The 22,400-nt window shown below is 39.8% G+C and overlaps 1 protein-coding gene across 1 annotated transcript in view; it reads right to left on the bottom strand.

The window, feature by feature from the left end:
* Positions 1–22,400, bottom strand: part of LOC122792903 (CUB and sushi domain-containing protein 1-like) — a 4,548,980-nt gene that overhangs the window by 180,691 nt on the left and 4,345,889 nt on the right. The window contains exon 56 of the mRNA XM_044060461.1: positions 3,499–3,611. Coding sequence (XP_043916396.1) covers positions 3,499–3,611 — 113 coding nt within the window. The remainder of the gene's footprint in view (positions 1–3,498; positions 3,612–22,400) is intronic.

The raw sequence follows: 22,400 nt of genomic DNA, 5'->3' as shown, positions 1-22,400 counted from the left end.
TGTATACATTCTTTCAATGATTCACTTATTTTAAACACCTCTGAGTATATTTGATTTATTTTTCCTCTACTTTAGTGGAAGCCATCTAGTAATGTCTTTCGGCTTTTAGTGGCCGCCACAGTGGAACTCGGGACCGCAAATGATTGGCAGTGGATTTTTATGGTGCCAAGTTGCCAACCTAATGCCCAGCCTTCAAAGAAGGCACACCCATTCACGCACAAGCCTACCTGCATGATTTATATGTCACTCGATCATGGGGAGGACCTGGAGACTCCACACAGAAGGTGCTCTAGCTGAGAATCGAACGGGAGAACCTTTTGCTGTGAGGCGACAGCACTAACCATTGCACCACCACGGCCTACTTTAATGGAAGCCATCTAATCTACCACATTTGAAACCTGAACTGCTTTTTGCTGAATATCTGCAAGATTATTCCTAGTTAGTTTTTTTTTCACTTTTCCACTTCTGGCTAATTTTATATTACTTTCTCTAAATGTCTTGTTGGTATTCTAGCAATGTAATTACTAGCCATTAAATGAATTTTATCCAAATTGAGAGATTTTACTGGCTTGTTTTTCACAATTGCTGCTTTCACACTGGGAGAGCTCTAATCAACCTCTTGACCAGCATGCAGCCATCTTGGATATTCCCTTGACTGGTTGATGAGTCAGAATGTGTCTACTCAAAGTATTTGGGTCAAGTACAAAACAACAAGAAGGAATGAGTTCCACTGAACAGACATTTAGGTCAATGAACTTGTCTTAGTGGATTTCTATGTGACAACTTCGCCAATGTGAGAAATTATTTCTCTTATTTGAACTCACTCATTTTATACAAAATTATGAAATTAAGATAGTTATTTGATTTGCCTAACTTACATATCCAACAGATTTGGTCTGATGACTAATGGTACTTGGCTTCCATGAAACTACTATCAAAACATAGTACAAATCCAGACAACAACCACAGGGATGGAAACTACTCAGGACATGTAAAAAGCCATCCTGAGCAAGTAACTGACCCCACACAACTGTGCTAAGTCCAGTATGAATGCCAATAGTATCCAGTAAACAAGAATTCAAAAAGTCCAAGAAAGAGGTAAAAATAAAAACTATTTATTAACATAAAACATACAAAAGGTTAAGCCCTTTTGTCTTGAACTACAAGACTTCATCAGAACAAATACCACTAGTAACCAGATCCTTTATATAACAATCTGTTACTAATTTAGATAATTAAGTATGGAGGTACATTTAGGACATAAAAAGCATATAACAATTCTGAATAAATTAAATCAAACATAAAATATAATGCATCCTATAGTCAAAGTCAGGCATAAAATCAATTCTGTTACAGAAAAACATGTATAAAAGAAACATGTATTTTGTTGAAAAAAATATTTATAAATTGAGAGCACATTTTTAAGAAGGGGGTACAATAGTACAATTGTCATTCCTACCTGGAGGTACCATAGCATTTAGTTTTAGCTGCCAGTGTAGTTCCCTGATCTCCAGGACACAGCTTTAGGAAATGCATTTATGAACATCTGTATGCCATTAATAAAGCTAACACAAATAATGCCCTTTATAAGCACCATTTAGTTTGTAAAGGTATTAGTAGGTTCAAATTTGGGATGTTGGACATTGTAGTTGACAACATAGGAGGAGGTTTTTGGGAACTAGACCTAGAGATCAGGGAATGCTATGGTACCTCCAGGTATGAATGACAACTGTATTATTGTCTCCTTCTTAAAAAACGTGGTCTCAATTTATAAATATTACTTGCAACAAAATACATGTTTCTTTTATACATGTTTTTCTATAACATAATTGATTTTATGCCTTACTTTGACTATAGGATGCATTATTTTTTATGTCTGATTTAATTTAGTCAGAATTGTTATATGCTTTTTATGTCCTGTAACTTTAAGTGCCTCCATACTTAATTATCTAAACTAGTAACAGATTGTTATATAAAGGATCCAGATACTAGTGGTATTTGTCCTGATGAAGTCTCTTATAGTTTGAAATGAAAGCGCTTAGCCTTTCGTATGCTTTATGTTAATAAATAGTTTTTATTTTACCTCTTGAACTTTTTGAATTCCTCTTTACTGGATACTATTAGCATTCATACTGGACTTAGCACAGTTGTGTGGGGTCAGTTACTTGCGCAGGATGGCTTTTTACATTTTATAATAGTCTTGTTTGAGCCATCTTTGGTTGATACGCTGCTATCTGTATTACAACTACTCAGGACAGCTTACCCTTTGCCACCCTTGCTGAATTTTCTAATTGTTTAGGATTATCAGATATTATGGAATATACTGGAAGGCAAGCTAATAGCAAGTTAAATGCTCTATTCCTAATGGTCCTCTTGGCAATGTAGTTAATGTATTCTAATATCATAAACTAAAAGAAAAATCTGAAGTTATCAATATTTCCATAGTGAAGACTATGATAACAGTGTACTATAACTAGAATGATTAATGGTCTGTCTCCCTAAATTATTTATTATGAAGGACTGCAATACCTTAAATATTTTTTATACACAGCCTTTTAACTCTTTTCACTTTGTGAATAACTGGTCTTTCAAATCGATCTAAAGTATAGTAAACAATCAATGGATGCAGGTCTATTATTCCAGCCATGCTGTTTACATGATGGCATGTTGCAATTACCCAAGAAAAAGTCTTATTGTTGCACATATCACAGCTCTATGTTGCTTTCAGGTATATCACTATCTAGTAGCAGTTATCCTCAAGGTGGATATGTTTGGGCTTCTTCTATAGTTTTAAATCATCAAGAAAAATATATAATTCATTCAAAGAGGCGATAACTAGCATAGAAAAGACTGTTTTGCTTGTTTTCCAGTTCATTTCCTAGCTGGATTATTTTCTGTGAGATATCTATGTGTCTTCTCTGTGTCCTCATTGGTTGATATAGGGTCTACAGTTTCCTCTAACATAACACTGGCACGACAGGTCACTTGATAATCTTCAAAACATCCCTAGGAGTGTGTGCATGTGTGTGTGTGTGTGTGTGTGTGTGTGTGTGTGTGTGTGTGTGTGTGTGTGTGTGTGTGTATGTGTATATGATCCTGCAATGGACTATCTTTCTTCTCACCCAGGATTGTTTGTAGCACTGCACAATAGGTTCTAACTCCTCTATCATGCTGAACAGGACACAATGAAATATAGGAAAATGAATGGCTGAATTAGTTAATTAATACACAATGTGTAGAAAAACTGCTTTTAATTTATATTCTGCCATCTTAAAGACACTTTTATGCAGCAATATAAATTTCCATGCATCACATTCACATCACAACAAACTATACTGTAGACATCAGAAAATTCTAGTACTTACACAGAGTAGCAGACATCTAGACAATGTGCATGTCTGTGAGTTTGTGTTTTGATGTGTTTGAAACACGTTTTATGGCGAGCCTTAAAGCAGAAGTACAAATCACACTAACATTGGCAGTATCTATTTAACTTACATAGCCATCCAGTGCCCAATTGTCACTTTCAAACTTGCTGATGAAAATTTCTACAGGGCCCTTAATGTGATAGACTTTTAAAAGCAATAGTGTTTCTTCTTTTTTATATGCACCTGAAAAAATACAAATTTGGGGAGATTAGTAGGAAGAAAATTTCAGATATCTGCAGCTGTACAGTAAAATATAAATTCATCAAGAATAGTACTGGTAACATCAAAGCTAACATCTTGTACTATTAAAATAAATGTTCAGTGATTAAAATGCAGGAGAATAAACAAAGTTATCCACAAGAGGGCTTATGGCTGATATACAAACATACAGCATAAGCAGGAAAACTGAAGATACTGAGTAGAGCAACCCAAAAGACCAAGATTACAAAAAAAAAAATAAAAAATCAGTTAAACATTTTCCAATACCTTGAACAAAATAAAAAATAAGGAATGACAATCATGAGTATATAAGTTAAATTAAAGGACAAAAAAGATGCAGCTCCTGACTCAGGCACTATCACTTTCAGTGCAAATGTATTTTTTGTTCTCAGTTTGATGGAAAAAAGACTGACTGCATAGCTGGATATGGTTCTAGACCTACCATCGTGTTCTGGAAGATGAGATTGGGTGAAATATCATGGGGTGGTTTGTCATATATGATAGTTCTCTCTTGTTTGATGGCAGACATAATGGTTACGTTTCAAATATAGCACCACACATCCACCTTCACGTAGGCTCTTATAAAAAAATCTACCCAAACAGCAGAGACCTCCAAGGCAGAAACACACTCGAGCACCAAAACACAACACTAATCACAGACTCATAACTCTCATAAACAGTGTGCCACTCAACCAAAGCCCTAAGGTAAAACAGCATGCCCAACACACTAGTCATAGGTGACTTGATAGTGAGATACACTGATGTCCCACTCACTAGACTGAATATGAAGAAAGTAACAGTCAGCTGTATGTCAGGTGCCAGGATCTGCCACATAATGCACACACTCAGGTCCCTCAACAATAGGTACAAATATGACTCTGTCATTGTACATGAGGGTGTGAATGACCTGAGATGTACCTCCCTGGACTACATGAAAAGAGACATGGAGAAGCTCTTGGAATATATAGCTCAGGTGGGTACAACCCTACCCTGAGCAGCATCCTACCATCACCAAAAATAATACCACTGTACAAGCAGAAAATTATTGATTTCAACAACTGGCTAAGTTTCTGGTGTCATTCTAAGGGGATCCAGTATCTGTCTGCCTGGAATGACATGACTGACACACCTCAAGGCTTTGCCAGAGGTGACCTGAATCTGTCAACCCTGGGCTTCCGGATACTGGCCAAGGCTCTTGCCACCCCTATAGTGCCTTTTTAAGGAGGTGTTCCAAAGACCAAATTACCACTGTACCAGCTACAAACAAATGCAATCTGAGGGTCATGTAGCTCAATGCTAGAAGTCTAAATCTCAAAATGTACTCACTCGAAGCACTCCTTAAGATGGAGAACATCGACATTTGTGCTCTAACGAGACCTGGTTCAAGGCAGCAGAAAGCACCCCTGCACTACCAGGCTATAATTCATTCCACATCTTTCGGCCCCAGAACTTGGACAGAAGCTGCAAAGGCGGTGGTGTTTCCATATTCATAAAGGATGCGCACACCTCCAGACTGGTAGCCCAACATAACACATCAGAGATACTTCAGGTGCCACTAACATTGGGTAACACAGTGATTCAGGTCGTAGCCTGTTATAGGTCCCCAACCATGTCCCAAGACACTTACTCCACATTCCTAAACACCCTGGAGAATATTAGGGTCCAACCTAAGACTTTCATACTGAGTGACTTCAACTACCACTCCAATAACTGGGAAAACTACTCATGTACCAATACACTTGCCCAATGTTTCCTGGAATTCATTAATTCCAATGCCCTGGACTAGCTCATTCTTACCCCCACTAGAGGTAGCAACATCCTTCACCTGGTCATTACTAACATGTGTGACCATTGCTCTACACCAACAGTCAGCTCGTCTCTGGTTAGATCCAACCACAAACTAATCACCTTGGAAATCCACATCCCTCCCACCCTCACCCCCACAAAGGTAACCACCATGAAAAACTTCTCCAAAGCTAACTTTGGGCTCCTAAGAACAGAGGTGGCTAACTTCACGGCACCCATGCAAATGGAGAATAGTTGCTTGACTGTCGAATCATACACAAATGCACTGTTAGAACACGTAGACAAATGCATGGATCTCGCCATACCCAATAGAACCAAGATGCTCTCATCCAAAAAAAGGAAGCCAATCTTGTGTTCCACTGCCATAAACAAACTCTACAACAGAAACAGGAAACTGATATGGAATAAGGTGAAGTCCCAAGACTGGAAAAACTCCCTTATCAGCCTCAACAAAAAGTTGAGATCCCTCATCAAATCCTCTAAAGCTAGCTATGACAACAGAATTGCAGCAGATAGTAAAGACAACCACAAGGCCTTATATAGTTATGTAAAGAACCTCCATGGCAAAACCCAGATTTGCTCTGAGCTACTGCACAATGGTACCTCCTATACCAAGCCAACAGATATTGCCAATATACTGGCTGACAGATTCAGTGCCAACTTTACCCCTCTCCTTCCTCAAAGGACCAATCACAATACCAGTAGATTGCCAAGCACCCAGTATTACTGCTGCACAGGTTAAAACAGACTGTCCAGGGCTAGGAATACAGCTTCTATGGGACCTGACAATATCCCTGGCTGTGTTCTACATGAACTACAGAGTGAACTGGCACCTTACCTGTGTGCCCTGTTGAATCACAGCCTCATCTCAGGCTTTGTCCCTACCGAATGGCGCACTGCTATAGACATCTCTTTCCACAAGGAGGCATGACTACAGACCCTGGGAACTATTGCCCCATTAGCCTGATACTTCTGATATGCAAAGCTATGGAATGTATCATCATGGACCTAATAATAAAGAAAATAGGGAATCTCCAAACTCTGGATCCCACACAGTTTGGTTTTGTGAAGGGTAGTTCATGCCTACTCAACTTGGTTGACTACTTTGAGTCAGTCACCAGACCTGTGGATGAAGGCAAGGTGGTTCATACAGCCTATGTTGATCTGGCCAAGGCCTTTGATACCATTCCCCACTCAGGAATCACAGAAAATCTCACTAAGCTAGGCATCAACCCCTATATCACTAGATGGGTTGCAAACTGGCTCAAATAGAACCCACAGTGTGAAATTAGCTGACTTCAAATCAGACTACCGACCTGTCATGAGTGGAGTCCCACAGGGATTGGTCCTGGGTCCTCTCCTGTTTGGGATCTACTTCTCAAAAGTCCAGGCCAACATGAAAGGACTCTGGCTGACAAAGTTCACAGACAATTGCAAGTTAGGAGCCATTATTAACTCCCCAAGTTATGTTGACATCCTACAGAAAGGCCTCACTGAGACCAGTGACTGGTGTCAGAACCATGGCCTTAAGCTCAATGCCAAAAAATGTGTCGTCATCCCCATTGAGAAAAACCCAGTTCCCATGAACTGCCATATCGATGGTTGTCCACTGAACACAGAAGGCGTTATAAGAGATTTGGGAACACAGGTTTGACAAAAATCTCTCTTTTGAACACCACACTGCCACTGTGGTCAGAAAGACTTCTATATGGCACATCTCATTACTAAGGGTTTTGCATCCAGGAAGAAAGAGGTCATTGTCTTCCTGTACTCTTCCCTCATTAGGCCAATCATCGAGTACAATGCCCCATTTGGCATGTACCTAGACACCTGCAACAATGGAGGAGGCCTCAAAAGTACCTCACAAAGCAGATCCTAGGCCTTAAACACTTGTCCTATATGGACAGACTCAAAAAACTCCAACTATTCTCTGTCTCATATCGCCTACTTACAGCCGATCTCTGCTTGACTTACAAAGCCATGTCTGACCCCCCTCTGTTAGAAATGCTACATCTAAAGAAATCCCAATCCCTCCACACCATACACTCCAGAGACCTCAACCTCATTACTACAATCAACAGAATGTGTTGGAGGGCCAGGTTTATAACCCAGAGACTGCCCATGCTATGGAATAGACTTCCCATACACGTCAAACAGAGCACCGCACTGGTCCTCTTCAAGAGAAATCTTGATGAGTGGATGAGAAATAAATAAATAATATAAATAAAATAGAAAATTCACCCCGGGGATCACTCCAGTGGCTCTCGACAGAGACAATGGGAACTAAAGTTGAGTGGTACGATGCGCTAGGCTTATAAAGGCTCCTAGGTCATTAGTCTAGTACACACCTATGAACCATAAAGAGACAAAAAGATGCAAAGCTTTTTAGAGGGAATTCCTTAGAAAAGGTGAGTAAATTCCTTTTGATATGTGAAGTAACTAACAATGAAAATGAGATGCACAGCAAAAGTCTCATTATCTTGCCTATGATGCATTAATTTCAATCTGTTCACTGGATACACATCCACAATAAGTAGCACGGCCATCTTTTACCTCTGGGTTGAGTACTGATATGCCTGATACTTTCAAACTCAAAATGCAGTTCTGAATTTAAATGAAATGCTACTATAATGTCACTTACTGTGGTATGGTAGACAGCCAAGTTCTTTCAGGTGGAAAAATTAATTTTCTGTAAGGATAAATATCTGTTAGAAAAACAATGCAGGGGACTTAGGCAAATGAAAAAAAGGAAAGGTGTATGTATGCCAAGCTAGAAACCTAAGCTCGGGTGAGGCAGGATGACGCAGATGATGGTCATTCCGATCCTAGGGGAGGGTGTGCTGGAGACCAGGTGACTGAAAGGTCTCCTGTGGGTAAAAAAGAGGGTTGAACCAATGACCTGACATCAATACACTAGTCACTCACACAAATGCAGAATATAATCAAGTGCTGCAGGAATGATGACTCCCAACTCCACATTCACTATTTATTTTAAGAGGTCTTGCTCCCTGTGGCTGAACATTTGAGTTAACACAATACTGAATTTCTAAAGAGGCATGAAGCCTAGCAATGAAGGGTCGTGTCTGAAGACAGTCAGAAAGGAGCCAATGAAGGACCCAGAGGTGGGAAGAGAATGAAAGCCAAGGGGAAACTGCCAGAAGCAGTGCAGGGGTTAGATGGTGACAGGGAAAACAAGAGGTTATCGGGTTGCAATTACATCAGTTTCACTTATAACTCAGTCCAAGTTTAAGCTCTCAGATTCTATAAGCAAATTAGATTTTATTTTCTCAGGGAAATATTTCCCAGAGATAAAAACTGGTGGGGCTTTTTGATGCTTAAACAACTACTTTAATTTTTTTTTTTTATTGGGATGGTGAATACCACCACTTTCCTACAGTTATAAAGTCTGTTAGTGAAGACTACATCTGGCAGCCTATCTTTCTTATCATTTGGGTTAACCTTTTTAAGTTCATGACTGACATGAGCAAGGTTGCTGAAGGCAATGTTTTTTTCAAGGGCTTTATGGTTGGTACCCCTCTAGTTTAGGTGGCAATTTCCAAGAAATACAAAACTGTGACTTGTACTGTGGTAACCTAGTTTTGAGAGCAGTTCATCTTACTGATCTACCAAGGTGAGAGAGAGAGAGAGAGACTGGGGGGGATGGGTGGTGGGAGAGTTAGTTAAACCCACAAATAACATAGTGTGTCTTCATGCCTAAATGAGTTATGTAAGACAAACTTATGAGATGTCCAACTAGATACACAGATGCCATCCTTTAACCAAGTTTTCAGTGATTGTTAAAATATCTAGTTTACTTTGTGCTAACCAAGTTTCAGGCAAAGGACATTTTTATAAATACTGCTTATTTTCAACAAAGCAGTCCTAAAGATGCTTTAACTATTCTGAATGCATTTTGTACTGGTAATGTCATCATGCATACCACAACAGTGCTGTGTGTCATATATAGTAGGAGAGCTAATAGCAAGAGAAAAGGGGCTACGGTTTTAATATTATTAGATTTTATTAACTTACACACCTGGTGATACATGCATTTTTTAAATATTTTTTAATATTTTTGGTTGTTTGTTCTGGTATTACATGAAAACATTTCAGAAGAAGTGGTCATTGGTTCACCACTTATAGCTTGTCAGGAAAGTGGTTTACTATGTTTTTGGGTAACACAGGAGATATTTTTGCAATTTTAACTTCTGTAGCAAATCAATGAATGAAAAACGTCCTCTATGGACAGCAGAGGTCTGGCTATTCACACACAAACAAGAATGTTCCCAAGATACCAGCTACAGAATCTAAATGTAACACACTGGTCTATGTTGTACTAACTATGACTGTGGACAGTATTACTCAATTAAGAAGAAAGCAAAAACATCAGAGACCTACCTCCTGAGCCCCTAAGATGTGGTTAGATTAACTGCAGCAGTGCCCTAACTGCTGAACCCCTGAGAGGTGGATAGATTACCTATGAGCATAGCTAAGACTGAGCACTAGGACAGAAAGAAAACAAGTTCCTTGCAGTAACAGCCATACAGTATCAAACAATGGCAAACTTTTATTGTATGAGGACTGAATCAAACCTAAGTAGTAATGAACCTGTATATAAAGGTTATCTGCAAGTCAAGCCTTTGCATGAATTGTTTAAAGCAAATCATAGAAAAACTGTTAGCTTAAACTGAAAAACACTGGGAAGTAGTATACCTCTGTTTAGAGCAAATGTCATGGGGAATGATCACGTTAATGTTGCTGACAAAGACCTCCGTGCACTATTGTCACATTTTGTCACCAAAATGTATTCAACTGCTTTTACTAAACTCTTAAAAAGAACTATGTCAAGAATTAAAAGCAATTACATGGTTAATCTTAAATTAAATTATCTGTTCCATTAATGCACTGCTAAGTTAAACCATGGATTTGGGGAAATTAATGAATGCCCAAACTGGAAAGAAAATAAGATTCTGTGGCTATGAGACACTATTTTACCTTAAATTAGAACAACAGTAAAATGAACTTGAGTGTGTGAGGTACACAGAAGTTATTTTACAGATGCAGTTGGAGGTAGATGCGATCTTGGACAGTCAGTGATTATAATGCTGACCTGCAGCTCAACAGTGTAAAGCTTATTTGTACATGGCAGGGGTAAACTATTTAAGGTAGCAGTGCACATTTTTCTTATGGTATTAAGGTCAATTGTAGCCATATATTATTTGGTGCCAGTGATGTAGCTAAAAATACCATCACATATAAATTGGTGATACTGCAGAATATGAGTGTTTAGCCTGTCCATCACATTATAAGCTGGAGGTAGCAGATGAGACTAATCCTGTTAATTGTACTCCTTTTGTCTCTTTTCTCAGGATAGTCTTGTTTTCTCTCATGATCCCTTCACTATATTCTCTAAACTACTGACATATAATAGATTTATACTCATTCTGGTATCATGATTGCTGCTGAATAGGGTCCCATGATAGACTATTCAATTTACCTGTTAACAGATGAATAATATATTCAAAATTTTAATTGGATGAGTCTCATTCCCAGACCCAAACTTTTTTTCTTCACCATTCTCTCGCTAAACTATTCAGTCACAGGAACTCCCCTCTTCCAATCCTTATTATGCTCTTAATATTCCAAACCCTTGAGGTTTAAACCATTTCCTATTCTCCTGTATATGTCAAGCAATCCTCTTCACAAATTTGAAATGTCACTGACATCCTTTCACTCTCTTATATAGCCTGAAATTCTCTCTTCTTACTAAGTCTGTCAAGTTCTTATCAAACTCCCTTTTCCACATCAGATTTTAGAATCTTTCTTTATGACTGTTTGCTCAATGTTTAGTATTTATTCTGTATATTTGCTTTCAAACAGCATCTCAGCCTACTCTTTTTCTTCAGTCCTTGTCTTCTATCTTTCTTTTCATTATTTTATCCTATACCATATACGGATTTTGAATAACAGAAGATATACCTGATAATGTGACATCTCCCATTCTGCAATGATGCGCAACTCACTCATTCTCTTGGCATCAATACAGGTTGTTTTTCATCCCACACATACCTTTCACAGGTCTCCTGCACTGTTAATAATGCAGGTACTCCATGCCAATTTGGACAAATCCCCCCATGTATACCAGCAGCAATACTATTGCAATAAGTATTGCATTTATCTTGCCCGCTGATGAGTTTTGTTTCTTTTTCTATTGCTCAGGTTAAATCTCCACATGCCTCCTCAGCCTTTTATAATTTGCTCTGCTGATACCTCTTCATGTTTTCCTTACTTTCTCAGGTATGTTCCTGTATTTCTCTCATCTTTCATTTCAAACACCTTTGCTCCGATCGCTACCTGGTCTGATTAACTTAGTTTATTTTTGCGGTTTACTATGGCATGGTTGAATGGGGTAAATTTGAATGATGGAAACACCAAACACTAAAGTTGATTTTCCTAAATGTAGAAGAGTGGAATGTTGAAAATGGTTTGCACAAGAAAGTGCATTCGATATTTTCAACATTCCCCTCTTCCAGCCATGGTAGTTAGCTTACCTCTACTGCCCCCTGCACCCCCCATGAGGGCGGCTGCACCTGCACACCCTTGCACATTAAATATACCAACTCTGAGATCGCACTACAGTAAGGAAATGGGCTACTTCTTTGTTCTTCATTGAAGTGCGACCTCCCTCCACAGTCTCGGCACGTCGCTTGTCAAAAGGTTGAGTGTACCATGCAACTTGCCTAACCTCGGTCGACCACTTTTGGTTCGATTTCCTGCCCTTTGGAAACCGTGATTTTGCACACTGGCCGTTCGACTGCCTGTCATTTGGGTAAGTCACAGAAAACCATTTTTGATATACTGCAACTGATACCTCACATTTATCTGCTCAAAAATCTTGGAGAATCACCTCCGATGCTTGTTTCATATCATTTGTTATTAACAGTCATTCATACTTAAAAATAGTCTTCTTTTTCATCTATTTTTTTTTTCTTGGATTTGTGTCTTAGCCTTGCAGCTAATCTCTTTATAAGTATTATAAATACTGACAGCAGTAATGGGCAATCTTACCTTATTCTTCTCTGTAACATATTTTCTGCAATTAGGCCCTCTGTGTTGATGAAGACCCTTATATTTGGATCACAATACAGTGTCGTCAAGTATCTCTTATAGACTTTTTGCATCATCTCCTCTACGACCTTAAGCATGAATACCTTTTGCTATGAATCAAAACTCCATTTTTATCAATTAAAAGTGTTCCCAGAGTGTCTGTCTTTCCCTTTTCCATCAGTTTGAAAGTACTAACAATCAACAATTGCCAACTGGCATGTTCATTGTAACAAATCATACCTGATCCTTATGAATAATTTTACAGGAATCTCCTCCAACACTCTCTCTATAACTGTACACATGATTTTAACATCTATATTTACTAATAAAGAAAAAAGATTTGCACTTTACTGGGTGCTTCTCTTCCCAAAGACCTTTAGGAAGACTAACAACTTCAGCTTCCCCCATAGTAGTCAAAAAGAAAGTATGTACTTACCATAACATTCCATTTGTGTTGTCTATCTTAAGTTATCCTTGAAAGATGGGTTCAGTTCCGATATTGCATCCAACTTGCCTGTTAACTACAGCTTGTGCCAGCCAAAAACTCTTGAGCTTCACCTCTACCCACAATCCATCTCTCACAGTTACCTCAGATCAAGCTTGCAGAAAGGTATATAAACATATATACTCATATATATATATATATATATATATATATATATATATATATATATACATATATATATATATATATATATATACATACATATACATATTGATGCCATATCTACCGTGCTTGAAAAAAATCATAATACTTCAAGGATATATAATCTGCTCCACCAAAAAATCTTTTAAGGTTGGGGGAAGGAAGGGAAGTCAAGGATAAATGAAGATAGACAACACAGACAGAACATTATGGTAAGTTCATAACTTCATCTGATGTTGTCAATCTTCATTTTATCCTTGACAGATGGGACAGAGTCCCCAGCTACCTAAAATCTTGAGTGGACTCACGGAAGGATATTCCTGAGCACCATTGTACCAATCTTCCTCTACAGACCAAGTCCAATTTATAATGAGTAATAAAGGTTCTAGACTGGAAAACTGCTGAGTTGGCTATAGATCTTGTAGAATTTGCTTTCACAGATTTAGGCAAGGTTAATTTATTCATATATGACTTTTGTTCTCTGAAGATAGAAACATAATTGTCTGTGAACATCAAGTAAATGTAAGGCATATTCCCCTTTGCTAGGGTAATTTGGAATGAAAACTGGTAAATTAATAGTTTGATTGATGTTAGCCTCTGATATTACCTTGGGTAGAAAGGAGGGGGTTGTTTGTAAAGAATCTCTGTCCTTGTGGAAAATCCTATACGGGAGGATAAAACAACAAGCCCCGGATCTCTGAAAACCTCCTGGCAGAGGTAATGGCTACCAAAAACAGTGCCTTCCAAGACAAAAACTTCAGATAATATTCCACAGAGGGCTCAAAGGGAGAATGTATTAGAGCCTGCAGTACTGAGTCCAGATCCCAAGGAGGAGTCAGATCTTAGAAAGTGGGTTTTAACAAAATGTGCTTCTTAGGAATGATTTACAAAGTCTGTGAGAGGCTAAAGAATGTTCTTCTAAACCATCGTGAAAATTAGAAATTATAGGTAATTGTAATCTAATGGTAGAAGGGGAAGCTCCAGCATGGAAAAGAGAGACTAAAAAGTCTAAACCATGCCCTATAGAAACAGAAAAATTATTAATTTGTTTTTCCTGGGCCCAAATGGTAAATCTGTTCCATTTGCTAGAATACAATTTTCAAGTGGAAGGCTTATGAGCTGACAAGAGGATGTGGCATACTGGGGAGGATATATTAGGATGCCTGGCAACTAATGGAACTGGAGGAACCATACTGTCAGCTTGAAGATCAATGTCTGGGTGAACACGTCTGTCTGGATGGGACAGAAGTTCTGGAATTGGGTCCACAGTGCAAGGTTGTCGAATCAGATAAGGCCAAAGGAAGGGGAACAAAATCTGTAGAGGCTAAAAGGGTGCAATGAGGATTACTGTGATTTTCAACCTGAGTGCTTTCTGTAAGAATTTCAGAATTAGAGATATCATGGGAAAGGCATACAGAAGACCGGGGGCCAATTATGGAGGAAAGCGTCTCTGGGTGACTTCCCGGAAGGAGGAATCAGGGTGAAGTAATTGCTGCACTTGGTGTTTATGGGGGATGCAAACAGGTCGCAGCAAGGATGACCCATTGAAGGAAGATCATTTTTTTCCACTGCTGAATTGAGAGACCAATCATGAGGCTGAAGGATATATCTGCTCAGTTTGTCTGCAATCACACTGGAACTTCCTGGAATGCATGTTGCTATTAGAAAACAGTTGGAAGAGATTGCCCACTGCCACACTCTGAGGGCTTTTCAACAAAGGGGATAGGACTTGGTTCCTCTCTGTTTGTTGATGTACCAAACTACTGACATATTGTCTGTTTGAATTGCAATTGTCCCCTGAGGAAGGGCTGTCTGAAAGGCCTGCAGTGTTAGAAGCACCACTCTTAGCTCTAGGACAGTGATGTGCAAGTTTGAATCTAATATGGACCAAGTGCCATGAACAGTCTTACCAGAAAATGCCCCCCACCTAATCTGGAAGGAGTCCATGGCCATTATGGCCGTGGGCTCTAGAAGAACAAAGGGGCAATATCAGAGAATTTGTTCAGAATCCATCCACCATAGAAGATCCCTCTTGCAATAACTGGTGATCGGAATTTGGTCTGAGAAAGGTTTGTGAAGGACAGACCACTGAGAAGCTATTAGCCACTGCAGAATTCTTATATGAAACCTGCCTAGAGGTACTAGAGTTATTGATGCTGCCATAGACCCTAGAGTTTGCAAAACTAGCTGAGCAGGAAACCTCTTTCTGCGGATTGTGTTTTGAACTTGTAACATTATTCTTCATAGCCTCTCTGGTGGAAGGGATGCTACAGTTTAGTACAGCCCCTATGAATTCTAAATTTTGCATCATTGTCAAATGTGATTTTTCGAAAAGTATCGTAATCACCAGATGCGCACAGATATTGAGAGCGCAATCTTGGACTACTATTGGGTGATGCCTGGTTGAAGCAGTTATGAACCAGTCGTCCAAATACTGAAACACCCAGAAGTCTTGCAGACTCAAGTGAGATGCTACTAATGCCTTGCATTTGGTGAACACCCTAAGGGCTGTGCTGAGAAAAAAGGGCAGTACTCTGAATTGGTAATGACTGTTCCCTAGCCAGAAGCAGAGGAACTTTCTGGACTGTTTGTCCATTTTTTATATGGTAATACACATCCTAAAGATCTACTGAGCACATCTAGTCATCTTTCTTCAGAAAAGGAGGAATGGACTGCACCATGACCATCCAGAACTTTGTTTGCCAAACAAACTTGTTTAACACACGGAAATCCAAAACTGGTCTCTAGTTCCCTGTCTTTTTTGACATTAAAAAAACTCTTGAGTAGGATCTGGATCCTTTCTGGTCTGGCAGGACTTCTTGGATGACTCTTTTGTCGAGCAGTTTTTGAATTTCTTGCACTGCTGAATCACTCTGATTGCGTGGAACATTGAGGATTTTCTTTATTTTCAGATTCTTCAAGTGTTCCATTTTCCACTTTTTACCTATCTGTGCTCCTTGGTTCGTCCCTCCTTCCCCTTGATACTTTCCTCTAAAACTGTCTCTCTCTCTCTCTCTCTCAACTCTTCTCCATAGCTAGACATGATGTGTCACTGAGAATTCTTAGCATTCATTCATTTAGCCAGCATGAAGACAGATGTGGTACAACCCGAATTAATCTGCACTCCTGAATGACTAGGAGCATGCTAGCTACTTCTCCTTCTTCACTTTTCTTCTTTCCCTGTTGTAAACCCTAACCATAACTGCTTCTTCTTTCCTTGCAGGGTTGTCTACCATTCAGTGCTTTCGCAATCCCATTCATTACACAGCAGTCATATTCCTTGTAACTTCTTACCCGCCATGCCTTTTTATATTTTACCTAATAGTATAACCTTCTTACCTTATAATCACCCTACATTTACTTTACTTCTGTTGTATTCATAACTCACAGTTTCTTTCACTCATTTACTGCTCCTATATTTCTCTCCCTCTTTGACTAACACTGTCGCTCTTATCAGGAGTAGAATATGTTATAAATGAATGAATATAACAAATACATTAAAGAGTACATATTGCAATTACTCTCGATGGGATTCAGTGTGCTTCATGAAGGAGAGATGTCATGCACAAGAATGACATACTAAAGTTTTGTTTTTCATAAAGACATCTACACAGTGGAATAAGGTCCTATATGTATTCTTAAATCCACTGTGTAACCAGAGCATCCCATGCAAAGAGTAAATATGGAAAATGATCTCTCCAGGATCATCTGTGATTTGAAGACACTACACCAACTGTCTACAGGCTGGTCTAAGCAACGCACTTTACAAGACCAGAATCCTACACTTACAGATGGTATAGCATGTCTGAATGCTCCAGTTATCCTTCCCTGATCATGCATTGCTCACCATACAGAACTGAGAAGCAACCTCAATATAGTAAAAATCCTTCCTCTAGCTACATAATTCTGTCTTTGTATAATGCCAATTGTATATGTAGCCACCTACATTGCCAAGTCTGTGAACATTTCTCACTCATTTCCAAGACAATGTTCAGCCCTTCTACCATGTACTGCATCAACACTTCATTTGCAGTGTGTATAACATTAAAGAGTTTGTCATCTGCTGCAATACTTCATTCTTATTTTTCTACCTATTTATAATATATTTCCTTGATGTGCCCACTGCTATTCTATTTTTAAGTAAATCTCAAGGCATAAAACAATCTCTTTTTCCCTCCCAAGACCACATATTCCATATTTCTCTTACTTCATACCATTTCCCTGTATTTAGTGCAACCAGTGTAATCCCTCTGTGATGATAGGAGGTGCTGGCAGCCATGCCAGAAGTAGGGCAGTGCATGTATGACTTGTGCCAGCACAGCTAGCTGGAATTTTGTAAACAATTATATGTCATTTGTGTATCAAACTGATTTGTACAGATGCTTGTGCTGAAAATGTATTTGTGATGTTTGCCTGTGTCAAAATGTATCAAAAGTGTACCCTGCTGGAATTTATTATTATAACTGAATTAAATGTTTGCGTTTTAATGAAGGATACTGGGACAGCAAAGTTAAGAAAAATAAGGGAGATGTAAATGACCAGTTAAACCATTAAAATGGCACCCACAATGCTGAATATGATCAGAGACAGTGGGTCTGGAAGAAGCCTTTATTCAATAGCTTAGTAAAAAGAGGGTAAGCCCCAGGCAATGCCATAAACATTTAGATGTGTATTGTAGCCATCTATGCTAAATTCCTGTCTCAGCTTCAAAGTCGAATACTGTGAGAACATAGAGTCAGGTGACCAGACAAGGTCATTCTGCAAGCCATCTTGGATATTATATTTTACAGGGAGTAATTTTTCAGGATGGAGTATTGTGTTATGGATAACCTGACTTGAAAGACTGCTCACATATTTCATTGTGCCTTGCTCTATCATGTAAGTTATTAGGGAATAGTAATTCTCTTAGATTCAGTCAGGAATATAGTGAAACTTAGTTTAGATATTGTTTTCCTTTATTTGTCTGAGTCTGTCCATCAATGTTCCTTTCAATATTTCCAGTGATCTGAACTTTGTGGTTTACTGTGAATATATATTCGGTATTTTCATGCTTTTTTATTATTTATTATTAAATATATTTAAAACTTTTATTGTGGCTGGTCTTTTCAGAAAGTTTTTAACCTTTAAGAGTGCTTATATTTATTTTGTGACACTGTGCGGGCCACTCCTGAAGGCCTAGCCATCTTGGGCAACTACTACCATTTGTATTAGTATTAATATTACACAGCATAATTAGACACCCTTTGTTAAGAGCTTTGCAGTAGCTGATTGTGGGGTGTCTGCTGGCAGTGATAACTACCTTATACTCTGGGAGCAGGGGACGCAGCAGGTAAATCTGTGTCAGCCTTTCCCAGGTGTGTGTGTGTATGAGTGTGTGTGTGTGTGTGTGTGTGTGTGTGTGTGTGTGTGTGTGTGTGTGTGTGTGTGTGTGTGTGTGTGTGTGTGTGTGTGTGTGAAGAATCAAATCTCACAATGTGTGTGTGTCAGCTACTTGGGGCAAGGACACAAAGCACTGGGTTTACAGAGAGGGTGATGGAGGTCTTGGATTGGACACTTGATTGAGGACCTAACCCTATGGGTGTACCAGTGGGGAGCCTTACTGGGGACCTGGAGGGAGACAGAAAGATCCAGGCCCTGGAGTGAGTGTGTTCCCTGTGTGCTCTTAAGGGAAATTGTGCTTGACGCAGGCAGGTTTGCATGTGGAAATGCTGAGTGCATCCATTTGTATTCCAAGCGGACTTCCCTCTTCAGTTTCAGTGGTGAGGATTCAGGCTCCTTGATTACTGGCCCAGAGTGGGACCATTACATATTGGTTGGCAGTGGTGGGACCATCACTCATTACATATTTGTGGCAGCGGTGGGATATTAATTGAACTCCTGTAGTCTATAATTAGTTGACACTAAAAAAGTGTACTCTCAAGCAGCAACAAAGTAGATATTCAGAGTTTCATATCACAATAGTTTTATTTATTTACTTTTGGTTAACTTAGTTAGTCAGGAAGAGTGGGCAAATATGTCAGTATAGGATTATGGCAAGCTGACAAGGAACCAGTTGATTGACACGTGTCAAGCCAAAGGAATGGTGCATGCCAACCTGACTAAAGGGGAAATGGTTGCAGCCTTTATTACAGATGGAGCACTGACCAGCAACCAGTAAGACAACCAGTCTGGCATTGAGGATGTACAGCTCTCAGACACAGGACAGTTAAACTTTTCCTCAGAGGAATTAAAAATCTCTCTGGAGCTAAAGTGACTTGAACCAGAGTTCAAACGTTTGGACCTAGAATCATCAGAGAGACTGCAGCATTTGGAGGCCGAAGAAAAGGAGAAGCAGAATCAACATGAGATGGAGATGATGCCTCTTCTCCAGGGTCATGGAGGTAATGGAGAAGGGAATAACTGAACCCCAAGAGCAATAAAGGTCAGTAAATTTCTGCAGACATCTTACAAAGGGTGATAATTTTGATAGTTTTATCCATATATTTGAAAGGGTATGTAAACAGTATAATGTTGACCAAGGGCACTAGGTACAGTTCCTGACCCCCTTACTCCATGGTTAATCTGTAACTGCTGTTTCTAAATTGTCAAATACTGATTGCTTTAACTATAATACTTTTAAACATCCTTATTGTAATGTTTTAAATTAACACCTGAAGCTTACAGAAAATAGTTTTGTGAGCTGAGACGCAAGGCAGATGGAAGTGTATGTGATTATATTGCTGAACTAAGCACGTATTTTCATAGGCAGGTGAGTGGGTGGCAGGTCACCGTCTTTCAAGGACTGGCAGATGTTTTGGTGAGGGAAGAAGCCCTTAGCACTTTGCCTGAGGACATGAGAATCTGACTGACAGACAGTGAGTGCAACTCTGCAGATGTGTTGGGGAAAAAAGGGGATCTCTACTTAGCAAGTAGGGCATCAGTATACAGGAAAAGGATACCCAGTGCTGCACATGCATATAAGGGAACCAACGGTGGATAGTCTAAACAACCCCAACAGAGTCCGCCAGTAACAGGGGAAGCCAGTAGTTCAGATACATGGCCAGGATCAAGGCTCAAATGCTTTAAAAGTAACCAGTGGGGACATCTAGCATATAGATGTCCATGAAGACAAGGTGGTGAACAAAAAGGTGGGGGAGCCAGCAAGTGGGGATAACAGAATGCAAATGGTAAGTTGTGTGGAGACAACAGGGGCACCAAATTACCACCAGAGTTTGTATCCTATCTTGTTTGATGGAAAACATGCCACTGCCAAGAGAGACACAGCCTCCGGTATAACCAATGTGAAGCCTGCAGTGGTTAAAGAGGAGCAGTACTTGCTTGGGCAGTCCACTCCAGTCAGAGCTTTAGGAGTATCCCATTCCAAATGCCTTTGGCCAGGGTTCACCTTGACTGGGATCAGGTGTATTTCAGGATATCCCTGAAGACGTCTTGATAGGGAATGATTTTGATAATTTAGTACTTTGTGTGTGTATGCACTGATACACAGTCAGGTTTGAAGACAAACATGTGGGTCTGGTTGCCTGGGGGAGACCCAGAAAGACCGCACCCCTGAAGCCAGGACTGGGGATTACCATGTAGCAGTGAGTCTGAAGATGAGCCACAGCTGCTGGGGGGTACTAGTGTTCCCTTGGACTGGGTGGCTGCAAGGACAGAGTTGAATGGTAGTACGAAGTCTGACAGTGAGGCACTGCTGTCAGAAGATATCATACTTCCTGTGGAAGGGGAGATGGGAAAAGTTGCAAAAATAGAGCTGAGACAGGATACATTACAAGGCTTTAGGGAGGTAACTAGGGAGGTACCTGATTGTTAAGGAAAAGGGGAGTCTGTATACTGGAACAAAGGTTACTGTATAGAGAGTGGAACCCTGAGGGAGGGATAGAAGGTGAGGTAATACAGCAATTAGTAGTGCCCATAGCCTACCATCTGGCACTTCTAGACATAGCCCATGACATTCCTTTTGCAGGTCATATGGGCATAAAGCATAGCAGGAGATGTATTATACACAACTTTTATTGGCCTGGGATTGCCAGATATGTAACTAGGTACGTCAGGACCTGTGAGCAGTGCCAAAAAGTAGGCAAAGCAGGAGATAAGTTCAATGCTCCTTTGATGCCTTTGCCTGTGATTAAGGAGCCATTTCATAGGGTAGGTATGGGTATTGTGGGGCCTCTGAATATCCAAAGATCCACAGGGGAGAAATAAATCTTAGTGGTAGTAGATTATGCTGCTAAATACACAGAAGCGGTGGCTCTGTCCTCATTCAAGGCAGAGACTCTTTGTTAAGGGCCATAGAGTAGCTGATTGTGGAGTGTCTGGTGGGAGTAATAGCTACCTTATACTCTTGGCAGAAGGGGACAGAAAAAGTAACTCTCTGCCAGCCTTTCCCAGGTGTGTGTGTGTGTGTGTGTGTATATGTGTGTGTGTGTGTGTGTGTGTGTGTGTGTGTGTGTGTGTGTGTGTGTGTGTGTGTGTGTGTGAAGAATTAAATCTCACAATGTGTGCGTATTTCAGCTACTTGGGGCAGGGACACGAAGCACTGGAATTACAGAGAGGGTGATGGAGGTCTTGGCATGACACTTGGCTGAGGACCTAACCCTATGGCTGTACCATTGGGGAGTTTTCTTGAGGACATGGAGGGAGACAGATAAAGAGATCCAGACCCTAGAATGAGTGTGTTTCCTGTGTGCTCTTAAGGGAAATTGTGCTTGATGCAGAGAGGTCTGAATCTGGAAATACTAAATGCATTCATTTGTATTCCAAGTCAGCGTCCCTCTCCAGGGTCAGTGGTGAGGATTCAGGCTCCTTGATTACTGCCCTAGCATGGGGACATCAGATATTCATTCGCAGTGGCGGGACCATCACTTGTCACATATTAGTTAGTGGTGGTGGGACCATCAATCGTCACACCCCCCACAAAAAAAAAAAAAACAAGAGAAAGCAAGTCTCTTCCAACCTTTCTTTTCTTACCTACTTTTTGTTCATTCCCCAGCTGCAGTCTTGTCTTTTCCAAACACTTACTTTTATTTGTTATTCCAGATATGAGAAACATTTTCACAGTTGTTCCAGTTTAACTCTGCCTCATCCTTTCCTGTGGCCCGATCATTTCTCCTCTTCCTCTTTCTTTTATTGGAAAATGTATATTCACTACTTTTTAAGTACTGTAAATTGGTTTTCCTCTTCTTTCAATATCTTAT

This window comes from Protopterus annectens, chromosome 2.part0 (genome assembly GCF_019279795.1).
Source record: "Protopterus annectens isolate FY-2018-M chromosome 2.part0, PAN1.0, whole genome shotgun sequence".
Classification (NCBI taxonomy): domain Eukaryota; kingdom Metazoa; phylum Chordata; order Ceratodontiformes; family Protopteridae; genus Protopterus; species Protopterus annectens.
This window is presented reverse-complemented; position numbering and strand designations above follow the sequence as displayed.